Source organism: Lepidochelys olivacea (assembly GCF_965140295.1).
Source record: "Lepidochelys olivacea isolate rLepOli2 genome assembly, chromosome: 14".
NCBI lineage: Eukaryota > Metazoa > Chordata > Testudines > Cheloniidae > Lepidochelys > Lepidochelys olivacea.
In genome coordinates this window covers 768,128-784,873 of record NC_140424.1, presented here as the reverse complement: position 1 = coordinate 784,873, position 16,746 = coordinate 768,128, and the positions used below count along the sequence as shown (strand labels likewise).

General features: G+C 49.2%; 2 protein-coding genes across 3 annotated transcripts; one reads left to right on the top strand and one right to left on the bottom strand.

Annotated features, from left to right (window-relative positions):
* Positions 1-2,697: 2,697 nt before the first annotated feature.
* ALYREF (Aly/REF export factor) lies at positions 2,698-11,958 on the bottom strand. The gene is made up of 6 exons (XM_084647012.1): positions 11,680-11,958; positions 11,176-11,307; positions 7,341-7,488; positions 7,171-7,234; positions 6,845-7,025; positions 2,698-3,514 (listed from the first exon to the last, which is right to left on the bottom strand). Exons 1-6 carry the CDS (start codon positions 11,914-11,916, stop codon positions 3,500-3,502), a joined length of 777 nt encoding a protein of 258 aa, XP_084503138.1. The 5' UTR covers positions 11,917-11,958; the 3' UTR covers positions 2,698-3,499.
* A 108-nt stretch (positions 11,959-12,066) lies between these two features.
* ANAPC11 (anaphase promoting complex subunit 11) lies at positions 12,067-15,232 on the top strand. 2 transcript variants are annotated; one of them, XM_084647013.1, is made up of 3 exons: positions 12,067-12,151; positions 13,710-13,855; positions 13,939-15,232. In XM_084647013.1, exons 2-3 carry the CDS (start codon positions 13,747-13,749, stop codon positions 14,082-14,084), a joined length of 255 nt encoding a protein of 84 aa, XP_084503139.1. In that variant the 5' UTR covers positions 12,067-12,151; positions 13,710-13,746; the 3' UTR covers positions 14,085-15,232. The 2 variants fall into 2 exon arrangements, with proteins under 2 accessions (XP_084503139.1, XP_084503140.1); XM_084647014.1 differs by having other exon boundaries at positions 12,069-12,122.
* The last annotated feature ends 1,514 nt before the right edge of the window (positions 15,233-16,746 follow it).

The window sequence follows — 16,746 nt, the reverse complement described above, 5'->3', positions numbered from 1 at the left end:
CCGCCGCGCTGATTGGCCGGAGGAGAGCGTGAGGGGCGCGCGACCGACAATAGAAATGATAGAGTTCGGCCGCTGGAGAGAGCGTCTCCTGAGGCTCCGTTACCCTCCTGGCTTGGGAGCGGGGGACTTCCGGCCTCTTAATTGTTAGCGGAAGCCCTGGGGCTGACGGGCGGGACCGGAAGCACCGAACCTGGACTTGAGCCCCTGCGCTCTGACGTCACGGCGGCGGGCAGCGGGGCGGGAGCGTGGCTCGCGCTGGGGCGGGAGCTGAGCCGTGCCGCGCGCGGGGCCTGGGCTCCGTCCAGCCTCGTGCCAGCTGCGCGGGGCCGGAGCCGGAGCGCAGCGGCCTGGGGTTCCCTCAGCGCCGCCCTCCCCGGCGCTCGGCGGCCCGCTCGGGTCCGTTTTCAGCTGCCGCCTTTCCCCTTCCGGAGGGAAGCGAGTTAACGCCCCCGCTTCGCGTTCGCTGCGTTTCCCCAGCCCTGCCAGCAAGAGCCGGGGAGCGGCGCCGCCGAGAGGCAGCTCGCCCGGCCTCCCCGCTGCCCCGGCGGGGGAAGGGAAGCCCGGGGCCCGGGAGGAGCGCACAGGGGGTGGCCCCCGCTCGCGTGGGGGATCCGCGGGGCGTGAAGAGGCTTCCCAGAGTCCCCTGGAGCGGGTGGAAGGGGATCCCAAAGCCCCTTTTCTGAGTAGGCAGCAGGGGTCCGTGGTCGCCTGTGCCGGAACAGGGGAGCTCCGGAATACCGTTGTCCCGTGCTGGAAACCTCAGGAGGCTCTGCTCAGTGGGGTGTTCCGCCTTTGCCAGCATTATCTGCCTGTGGGGATGCACTGAGCCGCTCCCTTTGTCGGAGGGAGTGTCTGTCCCATGCAGTGAGCCTGGCCAGTTCCCACTGCCCCATCCTTGTCTCAGGTGTCTTAAATGCAGACTTACCCAGGCTCTTACCCAGGCTTTAGCCCTACTTCCCTTACACAACCCTTACAGCTGGTCTTATATGCGCTTTGAACCTGGGCTTGCTTACCTGGCCGGGTAAGGTATAGGTACCCAGCTCCATGAAGATCTACCTCATGTGGAAGTTAATCTAGAGTCACTGTTGCTCATCCCAGGTCCCCATGATGATATCCTACCTTTGTGCTAGTTGTCCTGCAGCATGCTGTGTCTATGGGGAATCCACAACAATATAGCAAGCATCAGCTGTCTCCACTCCATCATCCAATATCCATGACGCACCACTACTTTCCACAGCTCGGAAACCCCTGATAAAATGCCCTCCAGTGTGCCCCATAGCCTCTACCCACATCCTGCCCCAACCGGGAACAGCTTGTGCTGCATACATCCCTTGCCACCAGCTGGAACAGACAACTGAAGAGCATGCCGAGCTGGAAGTGCCACCATTAAATATGCTGGTAGGCTAAGAACACTTCTGCACAGGGGCCCAAGAGACAGGCCCAAGTTCTCCCACAATACATTGCAAAACAATTCCTAGAGCGGGTCCACTGACACTAAGTACCCTGCAATACACTTACAGAAATCCTAGTGCCAAATCCAGCTAACTGAAGTACCAGTATGGATGCAGCTGCACAGGTAGGAGTTGTGCAATTCTGCAGTGTGGATGCTCAGAGGCAGGCTTGGCAAACCTGGGTGCCCATGCCTGAGTACAGATTTAATAATTTTATTAAGATGATGTTGAAATAAAAAGAAAACAGTACAGAGTTTAAGCATAGAAGTTTCTAGTTATCAGGGAAGGTACAGATTATCAAGGGGTGCAAAATTCAGTTTAGGAACAGGTGGCATAAGGAATACATAATCTGCAATCTCCCCAATTGGGGGTAAAAGTTTAACAGCTCAAAGTACAGACATTGAGATATGGGGGTATGTTGTTCATATAATGGCTATGTTCAGGTGTGGAGTATAATGAGCGGATACAATGATGAGGATGGATTTACCCTCATTTGGTGAGATTTAATGTTCAGTGAATTTATGTTTCCAGTTCATATGGTCCAATGGAAAAAGTCTCTCGGTCCCTTTCTCATAGTTGATGCACGATGTCATACCGGCTCTCACCTGGTACTGTCGGTGGCCGGTGACGTGTTTGATGTAGATGTCCCTGGACCACCATTTGGGGTAGGGAATCTTGATCTCATGCCTATGGCACACACTCAACTTTTCCATGCTGAAAACTGTCTACTTAACTCTCATTGCTTATTTTAGCTGTGGAGTACATGAACAATAGTGATACCGCTTCCCATACCTGACTCCCCCCACCAATGATGCAGAAGTTCTCATCTCTAGCCTCACCAGTCTAGAAAAGTCCTCATATTTTGTCACTTAATGATCATATGTTGGGCCTAGACACATGAACACTTAAGTCCAAATGAAGTACTTGTGGTTGCATTGGCACAAGGGCCCTGTGTATGATTTGCTTTCTCCTGATTTCTAGGTTTAGCATTCTTCTCCAATGCGAACACTACTGGGAAGGTAGAAGAGGTGTCCTGTACCTTAGCCACATTTGCTTTTAGAGCCATACAAGCTGAGGTTTCCTTTGCTGCATTTCCCCAAAGAGTTGGAAGATAGCTCTTTCCCAGGCCCAACTGCCAGTAGATTAGTAATGAGTACAAATTGAAGATTATGACCTCTAGATTCTTTTTGCTATAAGCTTTTTAATCAAACACCAAAGCCATTTATAGAAATAATTCAATGGGGAATTGATAGTTGAAAGACTAAATCTTTACTTGGCATTTTGGAGTCACTGAATTCGCACAGCAACTGTTTACAGTAAAAATACTGAAGAGGTGGGATCAGCACTGAACTTTGGAACCAAGTGTTAAATACAAAACAACTTCAACAAGAATTTCACCTCCTCCCAGAGACCAGCAAGGAGGTTTGTGCACCCTTTATTAACTCGTTACACTGGAGTGAGTCTTCATTTCATTTCAGGCAGATGTGTAAATAGAGCAGTATTGGATTGTACAGCTACCCACAGGATCTACTCAGCACAGGGAAATTGGTGCGCGCAGTTTACAGGCCACCACTGACACTGTGGGGGCAGGGAAGATCTGAGGCAGAACAGCAACCCCCCTTCCTCAGAGGAGAGTGACTTGACACCAACATTTAGAAATGGGCCTGCATACCAATTCCTCTGATCCCTACCCATCATATTCATATTCCTGCAGCCCCAGGCCAGGCTCCATCCCCAGACTCCAGCTGCAACACGAAGCAGACGTTTACAGCTCTAGACACATTTCTATTTTATTACGGCAAAGGTGAAAAAACCACCTCAGCCCAACAGGCAACCAGTAAAATTTATCCCAAAAATAACTCAGTACAAAACAGATCTGTTTCAGAATTAAAAAAAACCTTTACATGAGTTTAAAACCTATTCCAAAACATAAAAGTAAAACAAATTCCATCCTTGATATTAGTGGCCACAGTCATACACCCCTCCCTCCGGAGAGCATGGAATGAGATGTCTGGAGTCCTTTCCATGCAGGGGATGTGCTCACTGCTTTAACTGGTGTCCATCTAGAAGAAGAGAGAAGCTCAGTTATTCACAGTGCTGCAAGATAGAACACGAAGAAAAAGCTTTCCATGTGTCTCATGGAAACTTCTGTTAAAATACAGGTCTGTCAGATGTAGTTAAGCCTTTCTACACTAAAAAAGTGCACCATTTTAACTAGATTGATTTAATACTCTCTTGTTAAGCCAGTGGAACATTGCAAGCTATTAGATAAGAAAAGGTGAAACTGGTTTAATGCTTTAGAGATTTGTACCAGTTTAACTTGGTACATTTTAAAATTAAATTTTATTAAATCAGCATCCATTTCTAATTACAGTATTCAGTGTTGCTAGTCAGTTTTCTAACTTAACAGCCTATAATAACTGGCAGCAAAGAAAACCCTTGCAATAGACTGCTTCTGCCTGAGAACTTATGATGTAATTATTGCATGCTGCTAATACACTGTTATGTAAACATTAAAGATAATCATACTCTAAAATATTTTATGGTAGACTAAGACATACTACAAAAACCTTATGCAGAAGAATATCCTATGACACGCTTCTGCTTTATATATTGTGAAACATTACAGTGGAATGAATTTTTGCAGTGGTTAGGTCAAATGCAGTTACATCATAGCAACAGTGTTTGCACAAATTTAAGGCTTTGGCTAGTTCTTGGTCAGCTGCTTCTTCAGTTTTTCCACTGAATGCATCCGATGAAGTGAGCTGTAGCTCACGAAAGCTTATGCTCAAATAAAATTTGTTAGGCTCTAAGGTGCCACAAGTCCTCCTTTTCTTTAGACAAGACCTTTGTTTCCCTGCACATGCATAGTTGCTCTCTACTGTATATTTTCTAGTGCTGTGTCCAGTCTAATTCTAAAAGACCCCATTTAAATGCCACCACTTCACCCAGGGAGTGGATTCTACAGCTTAATACGTCTCGCTGTCAATGTTTTTTTCTGTTATTCTGTCTAAGGCTCTCCTTTCTCCCCAATCACCTCTAATTTCATCCTATTCCTTCTAGTTTAATTGGTGAGCTGTGGGGTATACTCTCAAACGTAGGATCTTCCTAAATTATGAAAAATGAATAGTCAATACGGTAGGTCCTGTGCTGTATGTTGATATTAAATTCATGTTAATGTTACCAGTTTTCAATGTGCTGCAGATTTTTGTAGTGATCTCACATAAAAAGCTACAGAAATTGCCAAGGAGACTCTTGTTTTGGCAGCTGGGTAAGGTGCAGGTGGAAGTCAGCACCCCAAGGATGTCTGGGAGGAACTGCGAGATCAGCATATGATAGGTACATGTTTTTGCTGCAGTGATCAACAGCACAAAGTTGACATTTAAACAGCGGTTAGGACTCATTGATAGTTTGATGAGATGACTAGGACAGCTCATGCCTCTCAATGTTATTTCTTCAGCCCACCTGCAGACTCAAGCAGACATCACTGCATCAATGAGCATTCAGTTCACAATTTAGTATTTTCTTTGCAACCAAGACAAGAAATATTTTTTTCTGTAAAATAACTCAGATTCTAAAGCACAATGCTGAAACAAATTCATTCCATTCAGGATATTCTATGGGACACACTGGATCCCACCTATCACCTCCCCACTTTGGCAGGTCAGTTCTGGCAAAACGCTACTACTGGGTTGCAGCTTATGTTGGCAAAATGGCACTTTTGACAATTTAGCTGATTCCTGCCCCCTGAGCAAAATAAGCTATGTTGGCAAAAGTGCTGCTGGTATAACTATCAGGGATCACACATCACACCTTACTGACAACTTTGGAACAGTGGTTCTCAACATGTGGGCTGCTTGTGGCCCAATCAGTACATAGTTGTGGCCCATGTGACATCCTCAGGGCCATACCGGTAGTATATATATTGTGTGGATGTGGCCTACATAACACAGAGATGCATATGTGGCCCACAATGGTATATAGGTTGAGAACTACTATTTTGGAGCATAAACCTGGCCTTTAACCTGACAGTTTTGCATAGGCAAGCCCAAAATGGTATTGGTCATGTTGTAGATTTCTGCCCATCCATCCTTCAATCTCTTGCAGCCATGGTTCTAGTCACTAGGTCCCTTTGTATCATTTTCCCTCATTGTTGTCTTATTTCAGTATCACTGGGAGAGTTTCAGCAACACTGGTCCCAACCTGGATCAATCACCAGAAATGCCCTCTCATAACTACCTACTCTGTTGTTTGTGATCTTGTTTATAGTTTTAGCCAGTTTCCAAGCCCAGTTTTCCAACTGAGATTTATGAGGCTTTTCAATTCTTTATTAAAATCCCATGAGACCACGCCTACTGCATTTCCCCCAATGCTATTTTTGTAGTTCTATGAGAGAAAGCAATCAGGTTTGCCTGTCAAGATTTGCCCTTTATAAGCCCACAATACTGCTTATTGCTGCTTCATCTTCTAGATATTGAGTGATTTTCTAATCACATTTCTTCCATTATTTTACCAGTGGTGAGTGAGTCTTACTGGACAGTAGCTGACAGGAACACTTTCTGATTCTGCTAAACTGCCAAATCTACTCACTTCAATCTTCAGGCACACACACACCCCAGTTATCTATGACTGGATTTTTAAACGGTCAATGGTACAGTAAGTTTGTCACCCAACTGCCTTAGGCCAGGAGGTATTTCATATGGTTCAGCCAGCGGGTATTTTTCTCCCCCCAACACACTTCATCACCTACTCTTTAGCAAATTTAAGCTATGCAGCCTTTGGATTTATTAATTACATCATCTGGTTTATACATGGGACCTGCTTCCTCCCTTGATAACAGCCCCATCCTGCTCCAACTTTCCCTAGCAGCCTCAGACTACTCTGGTTTGCCTCTGTTTCTATTACTGATTCTTTATTACTGGTGTACAGAGCAATAGGCCTATAAATACAACCACTCCCCATCACAAGAGTAACACCAGCTCAGGCTTGTTAGTTTCCCCAGCCCTTCATTTACCCGTAAGATGTTGAATACATATTTTCAAATAAGTTCAATGTGCAGTTTTGTGTTCATTCATGTGTTCCCAGGATGTGCAACATGCAGTGTGCAATTACATGTGAGAGTTTGGCCCAAGTGAACACCCAGCCTGTTTGAAAAACTGGTCCTGGATGTTGCAGAATGTCCCCACCCCAGAGATGGCTGTTTCTCAATCATGAGTAAGAGCAGTTGGAGCATTTGTGGGAATGAAATTAACTACAGGAACCAGGTACTGCTTAGCCCCAAGGAGGCTTTTTTGGTTCCATGTTATGATAAATACTCCACCCTTTTCTGTGCAGCCATTGAGAGCTAAACCCTTCCATTTCCAGATAAGGACTGACTGAGCATCCACACTTACCCTGGCATTATAAGCATCCAACTGTGCATCTAGTTCTTCTGCAGAGAGCTGCTGTTTGGAACTTCTTCCAGCCCCTCTGCCTCTCCCTCTGTTCCCACCACGGTTACCTCGCCTGTTGCCACCTCCACCACCAAATCCTCCTGAACCACCACGGCTTCTGGTCATGCCTCCTCTGTTTACACTGTGAAGCAGAGAAAGAGCTGTATTACAGGCACAGTACAGTCTAGTCAACCCCAACAGCCACAAAGAAATGCAAATTTAGTGCCCATGCTAATGAGGTGCAACAGGCCAATTGCACAGGCCCATATCAAACAAAAGCTTCTCACCTCTGTGCTGGTCTCCGCTGTGTGTCTATCTGTGATGTAACCAGCTGAATGTTCATAGGGCGCCCTAAAAGAGAGAAAGCAGTAATTAATCTTTATACACATGCCACTGGCATCTAGAGTCCTCCACCCAGCAAGTGAATTGTCCTGTGAAAACAGCCAAACAGACTCACCATCCAGGGGGACTCCATTGTACTGCTTCATAGCTTTCAGAGCATCTGCCTTTCTTTCAAAATGCACATCTGCTGTCCCTAAACTGCGTCCAGACCGATCATAATGCACCGCTGCTTTCTTCAAGGTCCCAAACTCTGCAAAGAGCTCCTGTGCAACAGAGACAGGGGAGCTGTTATCGCTAACCGAACTGCCGCTAGAACATTTATCTTACACCAGCACCAGACAGGAAAGGACAAGCGTTGGTAGCTTCTCTAATACAAGTACCATCTCTCAGAGGTTTACAGCTGTCAAAACTGTAAACATTGGCAGCCCAGGAAAAATCATCTATGAAAGGAGGGAACTCAAAGTCACACAAGAAGTTGCTCTAGAAGAAAACTTAATGGCCCTGGATAAAGGTAAATTCTTTAAGGGGGTCAACATACATGTGGACACGGGTGATCCAGTGTACTTAGACTTTCAGAAAGTCTTTGACAAGGTCCTTCAGCAAAGGCTCTTAAGCAAAGTAAGCTGTCATGGGATAAGAGGGAAAGTCCTCCCATGGATCAGTAACTGGTTAAAAGACAGGAAACAAAGCGTAGAAATAAATTGTCGATTTTCAGAATGGAGAGAGAGAGAAATAGCAGCATCACCCAGGGGTCTCTACTGGGACTAGTGCTGTTCAACATATTCAGAAATTATCTGGAGAAAGGGGTAAACAGTGAGTTGGCAAAATTTGAAGACAATACAAAATTACTCAAGATAGTTAAGTCCAAAGCTGACTGCGAAGAGTTACCAAGGAATCTCACAAAACGGGGTGACTGGGCAACAAAATGGCAGATGAAATTCAATGTTGATAAATGCAAAGTAATGCACATTGCAAAACATAATCCCCACTATACATACAAAAGGATGGGGTCTAAATTAGCTGTTACCACTCAAGAAAGATCTTGGAGTCACTGTGGATAATTCTCTGAAAACACCCACTCAGTATGCAGTGGCAGTCAAAAAAGCTAAGAGAATGTTAGGAACCTTTAGGAAAGGGATAGATAATAAGACAGAAAATATATTGCTCTGTATAAATGCATGGTACATCCACTCCTTGAATACTGCAAGCAGATCTGGTCACCCCATCTCAAAATAGATACATTGGAATTTGAAAATGTATAGAAAAGGGCAACAAAAACGATCAGGGGTGTGGAACAGCTTCCATATGAGGAGAGATTAAAAAGACTGGGACTTTTCAGCTTGGAAAAGAGAAGACTGAGGAGGGATACGATTGAGGTCTATAAAATCATGACTGGTTTGGAAAAAGTAAATAAGGAAGTGTTATTTACTCCTTCACATAAGAACCAGAGGTCACTCACTGAAATTGACAACAGGTTTAAAAACAAACAAACAAAAAAGTTTGTATTCACGCAAAGCGCAGTCAACCTGTGGAACTCATTGTTGGGGATGCTGTGAAGGCCAAAACTATAACAGGCTTCAAAAAAAGAACTGGTAAGTTCATGGAGCAGAGGTCCATCAATGGCTATTAGCCAAGATGCTCAGGGATGCAAACCCATACTCTGGGTGTCCCTAGCCTCTGACTGCCAGAAGCTGGGAGCAAATGACAAGGGTTGGATCACTTGAAAGTTGCCTGTTGCAGTGCTTAACTTCCCTTACAGTTATGAAATTTTTCCCCAATGTCTAACCTAAATCTCCTTTGCTGCAATTTAAGCCCATTACTTGTTGTCCTGTCCTCTGAGGACAAGCAGAACAATTCATCACCCTCCTCTTTATAACAACCTTTTTACATACTTGAACACTGTTATCATGCCCTACCACCGTGTCTTCTCTTATCCAAATTAAATAAATACAGTTTTTTCAATCTTTCCTCCTAGGTCATGTTTTCTAGACCTTTAATCATTTTTGTTGCTCTTCTCTGGACTTTCTCCAATCTGTTCACATCTTTCCCAAAGTGTGGTGCCCAGAAGTGGACACAGTACTCCAGCTGAGGCCTTATCAGTGCTGAGTGGAAGAACTGGCTCATGTCTTGCTTACAGCACTCCTACTACATCCTCAAATGATGTTTGCTTTTTTGCTGTATTACACTGTTGACTCATTTCGTTTGTGATCCATTATAACCTCCAGATCTTTTTCTGCAGTACTCCTTCCTAGGCAGTCATTTCCCATTTTGTATGTGTGCAACTGATTAGTCATTCTTAAGTGTACTACTTTGCATTTGTCCTTGTTGAATTTCATCCTATTTATTTCAGAGCATTTCCCCAGTTTGTCAAGATCATTTGTTTTCTAATCCTGTCCTCCAAAGCACTTGCAACCCCTCCCAGCCTGGTATCATCCGCAAACTTTGTAAGAGTACTCTCTATGCCATTATCCAATTCATTTATGAAGATATTGTATAGAACCAGACCCAGGACAGATCCCTGCAGGACTCCACTCAGTGCTCTTCCAGCTTGACTGTGAACCATTGCTAACGCCTCTCTGAGTATGCTTTTCCAACCAGTTGTGCACCCACCATAGAGTAGAGTCATCTAGGCTAGATTTCCCTAGTTTGCTTACGACAAGGTCAAGTGAGACAATATCAAAAGTCTTACTAAAATTGAGATATATCACAGCTACTGCTTCAGCCCTATCCACAAGGCTTGTTACTCTGTCAAACCAACTTAATTTCCTTTGACATGATTTGACGACAAACCCATGTTGCCTGTTACTCCATTATCTTTCCAGGTTCCCAAATTAAGCTAACTGGTCTATAATTCCCTGGATTATCCTTATGCCCCTTTTTATAACAAAGTACTATATTTGCCTTTTTCCAGTCTTTAGGGATGTCTCCCATCCTCCCTGAGTTCTCAAAGATAATTGCTAATGGCTCAGAGATCTCTTCAGCCAGTTTCTCAAGTATTCAAGGATATATTTCATCACGGCCTGCCAACCTGAAGGCATCTAACTTGTTTATCATGTTTGAAAAAACCTCTTAATGCTCCTAAGATGTGGGTTAGCATATCTGAGGTCACTTTAATTAACCACTAGGGCCCAGATCCTCAAAAGTATTTCTGCTCCTAATTGCAACTGAAGTCAATGAAATTTAGTGGCCTAACTATGTTCAAGAATCTGGGCCTAGGTAACTAGGGGGAAGCTAGCCTTCAAACCTGTGAGCCTGCATTTTAGTTGTATTAGGCTAACTCAAAATACTTAGGATGTATTTTTCAATTGTCAGTGAAGACTAGCCGTTAGAGTCTTTCCATATGCCTCGATGAAGATGGGTACAGCAAATGACAAACACTAGGGCTGCCACATTTCAGCTGTGAGATCTTGGCTCCTTTACAGTATCATGAGAGTTACAGATGCTATAGAGCAACAGTACATAATTCATATGCTTTTTGTTATATCCCTTCTCTGCAAAAGCATGTTCCCACCTCAGTTGATTAGAGACCCCCCACAAGTCAGTACATGTTTTGTCGAGCAGCATATGAGTTCAGAACTGGAAGAAATGCATTTACTGGGATTTGCAGGTCTCAGGTTTTGGGCAAGTTACATTAAATTTTCAGATCAAACATCATAGCCTTCCCACACAGGCACCTTTGCTCAGTCATTTATTAAACATTAAATGAACTAGAGAGGAACAAAATACCATTTTTTTTGCACTCCAGTCACATCAGACAGTACTAAAGCAGTCAATCAACAATAAAGAGTCCAAAGATAACTGCCGTAGAGATCACTATATCATTCCATGAGGAAGGGTCCACAGACCTCAGAAAATGCAACATTACCCCAAAATGCCCAAGCCAACCACCCTAAAGTGTCTCCCTTGTGGTTTTTCCAACACTTGTAAGGGGGTGGGGAGGGCTTTCTTACCTGGATATCTGCATCCGACACACCAAAGTCCAGATTAGAAACCAATAGCTTCCCCCCGGTTTCCACGCCAGCCCCAGCCCCAAAGCCGCTGTCGAACAGGTCATGCTGCCACTTTTCCGGGAGTTGCTTTGGCTGAAACAGAACAAATATTCTCACTGACGATCCCGGACCAAGCCCCGCGCCTGGGATCCCGCCACCCCCCAGGGCCTCGGCTCTCCTTCCTCCTCGCTCCCATCTAGATCCGCTGCGGGGAGGACTCGTTCTTCCCGAGCCCCTGAGCCCGCTCGCCCCGGCTCGGCCGCGAGACGACTGCCGGCTGCTGGGAGAGAACAAAGCGCCTCCCGCCGGGCCCGCCTGCCCCCAGGACCGAGCCCCAGCCCCTCGCGCCTGCTGCTCCCACAAGCCAGTCTGCGGCTCCGGGGGCCCGGCCCCTGGGTCCACGCGCGGCGCCCCGCCCCCGGCTACGGGGCCTCGGCCGGCGCCCGCCCCCGCTTCGCTCCGTACCCGGCTGTAGGGCGCGGGCCGGTTCCTGCCGCCGCCTCGGGCCATGACCGGCCTGTTCCGCAGGGGGCCGCCGCCTCCCGCTCGCCCCGCTCCGACGCTGCCCCGGCCGGGCCCCCCTCCGCGGGCGGCGCCTCCGCGGCCCCGGCCTCCGCGGCCGCCGCCGGCGCGACCGGCCCCCCGCTGGCTGCGGTTCAGCTTGATGATATCGTCCAGGGACATGTCCATCTTGTCGGCCATGATGGCGGCTCCGCTCCGGGGCCTGCACTTCCGGCCGCGCTGCGCCGGCGCCGGAACCGGAAGGGGCGGGCCAATGGCTCCAAACGAGGGCGCAGCGGCTGGACGCCCGGCTCTATAGGGCCGAGGCAGGGGCGGGGGCGGGGCGCGTCTGGCGGGGGGCGGGACTTCCGGCACGCGGCCATTGAGATTCCCGCCGGCCCGAGCCTGTGAGCTGGAGTCGGTTGTGTCGTCTCGGGTGGGGCTGCTGGGATGCGAGCCGGGATCCGGGGGGGCCTCCCCGCGGGCGGGGCGGGAGAGATCTGCGGGGGGGGTTCCCCGGGGGCGGAGCCGGACAGATCCTATCGGGGGGCGCGCCGGGGGCGGGAGAGATCCGGGGGGAGGGGACGCCCCGGGGGCTGGAGAGATCCGCGAGGGGGGGTTCCCCGGGGGGGGTGGGGGGCTTCCCGGGGGCGGAGCCGGAGAGATCCTGTGGGGGGGCTCCCCGGGAGCGGGAGAGATCCGGGGGGGCTCCCCGGGGGCGGAGCTGGAGAGATCCTATGGGGGGGGCTCCCCGGGGGCAGAGCCGGACAGATCCTATGTGGGGGCTCCCCGGGAGCGGGAGAGATCCGGGGGGGAGGAGGTTCCCCGGGAGCGGGAGAGATGGAGGGGGGCTCCCCGGGGGCGGAGCTGGAGAGATCCTATGGGGGGGGCTCCCCGGGGGCAGAGCCGGACAGATCCTATGGGGGGGCTCCCCGGGGGCGGGAGAGATCTGGGGGGGGGGGTCAGACTCCTTTGAGCCTCGGCTTGCAGTGGTGCATTCCGGGTCATGCTGAGCTCTGGGGGGCTGCAGATCCCCTGTTTCGCATGTCAGCACCTTTCCCTTGGGGTGCGGGGAAGCCTTTCCTTCTCAGCCCTGGTCATGGCGGGAAGCGATCAAGGGACATGCTAATAGGGGCTGCTGAGATCCATTTTCATTCTGGCCCATGGAAACACAAAGGTGCCTACATCCTCTCAGCAGTGCAGCAAGGAAGCCTGGAGCGTAAGGGCAGGGGGCTCAGGCCTCTTAGGCTCCTGCTACTCCTACCACGGAGTCAGACCAGTTGCCTGACCTTGACCAAATCCGTTCCTCTCACTAAAAGAAAAGGAGGACTTGTGGCACCTTAGAGACTAACCAATTTATTTGAGCATGAGCTTTCGTGAGCTACAGCTCACTTCATCGGATGCATACTGTGGAAACTGCAGAAGACATTATATACACAGAGACCATGAAACAATACCTCCTCCCACCCCACTCTCCTGCTGGTAATAGCTTTTATTGTTTCATGGTCTCTGTGTATATAATGTCTTCTGCAGGTTCCACGGTATGCATCCGATGAAGTGAGCTGTAGCTCACGAAAGCTCATGCTCAAATTGGTTAGTCTCTAAGGTGCCACAAGTACTCCTTTTCTTTTTGCAAATACAGACTAACACGGCTGTTACTCTGAAACCTGTTCCTCTCACTGTTACTCAGTTTCCTCATCTGTAAAGTGGGGGGTGTTTATCCTGATATGCCCAATGATGGGGCAAGGTCACTAAATGGGTGTTGGTGAGCCAGGGTTTAAAATCTGGAGTGAGAATCTCCTGAGGACAGAGGTTAACTAGTAGCCACTGAGCTATGGGGGAGGGAACAGCCCATCCACATCCTACTTTGAACTGCCCTAGGGGAGAAAGCAATGCTGGTAAGCTGCATGGCCCCTGGGGAGATGAGCTGTTTCAGCTGGGAAACCAAAGGGTTAGAAATGAAACTCAATCTGAGCAACTGGTTCTCCTGCCAGGTGCTGACTTGACTCTGATGCACACAGCCTGGCTAGGATGAAGGTGAAGATAAAGAGCTGGAATGGTGTAGCCTCCTGGCTCTGGGTGGCCAATGATGAGAACTGTGGCATCTGCCGGATGGCCTTTAATGGCTGCTGCCCAGACTGTGAGTAACCCAGGCCCCTTGGCCCCTGCAGTATTTCAGCCCAGGTGCTCCCTTTTCTCCTCATAAGTTTTGTCCCTTTGTAGGTAAGGTGCCTGGAGATGACTGCCCCCTGGTGTGGGGCCAGTGCTCCCACTGCTTCCACATGCACTGCATTCTCAAGTGGCTGAATTCACAGCAAGTCCAGCAGCACTGTCCTATGTGCCGGCAAGAGTGGAAATTCAAGGAGTGACAGAGCCCCCTGCAGCCAGCAGATCTACTTGGATTTAATGGGCTGTTGTTAAAGTGTTTTGTTGGGATTCAGCCCCTCTCTCCACATCCTGGAACAGTGAATTATTTATACAGCATAATATGTATCCCTGGCCCTTATAGAGAACTTTAGCAGATAATTCTTGTCCCCAAGTAATTGATTCACCATAGGCAAAAAGGAAGCCTGGGGCAGAAGGAGCAGTGGAGACATGACTGGAAGCCTCTGAGTGGTGCATGTTAACCTTTCCCACCATGACGCTGGTTCCACACACTGTCAAAATTTTCAGTATTATTAATTGCTTCATTCTGGGCACAGTCAGCATCTCAACTTTCTCTGTTCCCATAAGGTCTACACAACACATGTGGGCCTCAGTAAAAAGTCAGGGGTTGGGCTGGGTACATCTCATGTTGGCCCTTCTATGATAAGGGCTCCTTTTGCCATGCAGACATGGGTCTGTGGTTTGGGTGCCTTATTTAAAACACCCGGGACCTGATCTTTTTTAGTATCCTTCACAACTCCACCCAAAGTCAGCAGGAGCTCTGAACCTTTGAAAAGCTGGCTTCTTGTGGCAGCTCTTCCTTAACTAAAAGGGACCTTCCTGTTTAAATAAACCCTTTCCCAGCTCTTGCATCATGGGAACCTTCCCATCCTTCTTCTCTGAAGAGACCTCTAGACCTGTCCTGACGGTGCCTCCCTCCATTCCCTGAGAAATCACCACTATCCAGTGATGTGGGTATTCTGTACCTTACTGGTGAGAGATGGTCACATCATCTCAAAGCTTTCTTTAGTTGAAATGGGATTCTTAGTGCCCTATGCAGCTCTCCATCCAGGTGCTCAGCTCCTGATGCCTTTGGCAACCATTTCCCCATGCACCACAGGCAGGCTGGGCCCTGAACTGATGCCTTCAAATACAGTAGTAGAGAAGTGAAGGCTGTTGTGTGGCCAGTAGGATAAGTGGCCTGCCTCCCACCACAGCCAGAGACACATCCACAGGTCAGGTGTGCTGTTCAGCACCAGACTAATGTAAATTCTTTGAACCCAAGTTGCTTTGGGACAACAGTGTAAGTCAGTTTCCAGCTGTAAGGTGGCAATCACTGGACTGGTTTCAATAAACTCATAGCTGTGATTAATTTCTCTTCATGCTTTTTGCCTCTGAGCCAAGTGGGGGGTGTCTCCAGAGCTGGTCAGATACCCACAAGCACACCACAAACAGCAGAGAAAGGTTGTTGCCATGCCATCAACAAAGACTTTCCCTAGATGTGCGGCAAGGTGGTAGAATGTGATCTATGGCTTTAACTTAGCCATTCTGGCTGTCCCTGCTACGTGGAGGGGGCCCTGCACTACCCTGGCACATTGCTCACGTCCTACGGACCAACTGTGCTTGATGCTTCATCCTTGACAAAATCCCTCCCCAGTATGTCAGTCTTCTCTGCCATGCAGCCCACCCCCAGGTGGAATGTATAATGGGAGCCTCTTAGTGTGGAACCTGGCATGTGATGGATGCTTATCAGCCTAGAACAAGGACTTCTCCTGGAAATGTGACATGAGGGGATCCTTTATTAAATGGGCAGTGGGTGGCGGCAAAGAGTACAATGTGTCCCCTTAAGGATGGGGCTGCTAGTTGAACCAAAGACACAAGATGTAACAATGATCCCTTTGTGGGGTTCTGCAGGGGAGAATGATACGCAGTGGGAATCAATTAGTGGGACCAAAAGTATGGGGTGGCTTCTCATTTTGGCCTGGTACCTGAGCCAGCCAGAGTGCAGCTTGCAAAGCCCCTCACCTATTCAGTCCCAAGCCCCTAGTTTAATGCTGTGCCCTCTCTCCGGCGACCGTCTGTGTACATACACAGGGTCTGTCCGATCCATTAGAGGGCACCAGAAACCAGGCGATCAACAGGGAGAGCCCGCGGTCTGTTTGCCTCGCCCTGCCCTCACAGTTAGCGCAAACCGGGGCTCCCCAGCATGGGGGTGCTCAGTCTGCTCCCCAAACCACTTGTGCCATCGCCACGGGCAGCGCCGGTGCAGTGGCCCACCCCACTAGTCTGAAAGGGGGCTACTTCCTTGTGTAGGGGGAGTTGGGGGAGCTGGGGGAGGTTGCTTGTGCTGGCTTGAAGTGGTTTCCATTAGACGCAGGGTTTCAAGTTTCGTTCAGTGGCTCTCAGCATCCCCACCGCGCAAGCTGTTCCAGCGCGGCTCCAGGAATGAAAGAATGTCGGGGGAGCTCCAAGCGGGCAGGTCGCTCCAGGGACGGGACAACCCCAGGGAGCCTCGGAGGGTAGCCCGGCTTTATCGACCCCCAACCCGCCGCTTTCCGGCTTGGGGGGCGCTCGTACTGGCTGGGGGCCCGGACAGACCCCCACCGGGCTCAGAGGCTGTGCCGGCGGCCCGCAGGGGTGGGGGAGCCCTGGGCACCCGGACAGGGGGATTTCAGCAGAGGGGTTTGGGGCTATGAACTGCAGCTTGTAGGGCGGTGACTGAGCAGGACCCAGCCCGGGCAGTTCGCAGCCTTTTGTCAGACGTGTTCGCGCCCGGCCCCCTTCTACCGTAGGAGCGCAGAGCTGTGTCCCGGGGGGTCCGGCTCCCGCCGCTGGCCTCAGCCGGCCGCTCTACGGAGCTTGAGTTGCCTTTGCTCAGAGTTGCCG

Excerpts from the sequence above, each read along its gene's own strand:
- ALYREF (XM_084647012.1), bottom strand. The coding sequence starts at position 11,916 with ATGGCCGACAAGATGGACATGTCCCTGGACGATATCATCAAGCTGAAC. Across the intron at positions 11,308-11,679 it reads GGCCCGCGCCCTACAGCCGG|CCAAAGCAACTCCCGGAAAA; the intron begins GTACGGAGCGAA and ends GTTCTGTTTCAG. Across the intron at positions 7,489-11,175 it reads TGTCGGATGCAGATATCCAG|GAGCTCTTTGCAGAGTTTGG; the intron begins GTAAGAAAGCCC and ends TCTGTTGCACAG.
- ANAPC11 (XM_084647013.1), top strand. The coding sequence starts at position 13,747 with ATGAAGGTGAAGATAAAGAGCTGGAATGGTGTAGCCTCCTGGCTCTGG. Across the intron at positions 13,856-13,938 it reads TAATGGCTGCTGCCCAGACT|GTAAGGTGCCTGGAGATGAC; the intron begins GTGAGTAACCCA and ends GTCCCTTTGTAG.